A 452-nucleotide genomic window follows, 5' to 3' on the forward strand; every position below is an offset into this window, starting at 1 on the left:
TGGCCAGGAGCAAGTCTGTCTCAGCTCTCAGACCGGTTCCCCCAGGGTGGTGACGGAGATGATCCCGGTCCTCTAGGCTGGCAGCTCTGAAGGCCCGCGTGGAGCAGCTGGAGGAGGTTCGCGCGAAGAAGGCCGGACAGGTGCACGCGCGGCGCGCGCTGAATGAGGAGCAGCGGGCGGCTTACGAGGCGCTGCGCGCGCGCGTTGGGCACCAGGAGGCGGCTCTGCGCAGGCTCGAGGAGGAGGCGCGCGACCTGCTGGAGCGACTGGTGCAGCGCAAGGCGCGCGCCGCCGCCGAGCGCAACCTACGCAATGAGCGCAGGGAAAGGTGAGAGCGCCCCGGGGGTCAGTCTGGGAGGCGAGCTGTCCTGGTAGGGAGGGGCCCGACCCCCCTGTCCCGACACGTGAACCACCCGACTCTGGAGGCTTTTCTATCCCAGGGCCAAGCAAGC

At 69.5% G+C, this 452-nt stretch overlaps 1 protein-coding gene across 1 annotated transcript in view; it reads left to right on the top strand.

The window, feature by feature from the left end:
* Positions 1–452, top strand: part of ATG16L2 (autophagy related 16-like 2 (S. cerevisiae)) — a 21916-nt gene that overhangs the window by 8805 nt on the left and 12659 nt on the right. The window contains 1 exon segment of the mRNA XM_010849502.1: positions 77–394. Within this exon segment, the coding sequence (XP_010847804.1) occupies positions 77–394 (318 nt within the window).

The sequence above is a fragment of the Bison bison genome, unplaced genomic scaffold, assembly GCF_000754665.1.
Source record: "Bison bison bison isolate TAMUID 2011002044 unplaced genomic scaffold, Bison_UMD1.0 scf7180017864284, whole genome shotgun sequence".
Classification (NCBI taxonomy): Eukaryota; Metazoa; Chordata; class Mammalia; order Artiodactyla; family Bovidae; genus Bison; species Bison bison.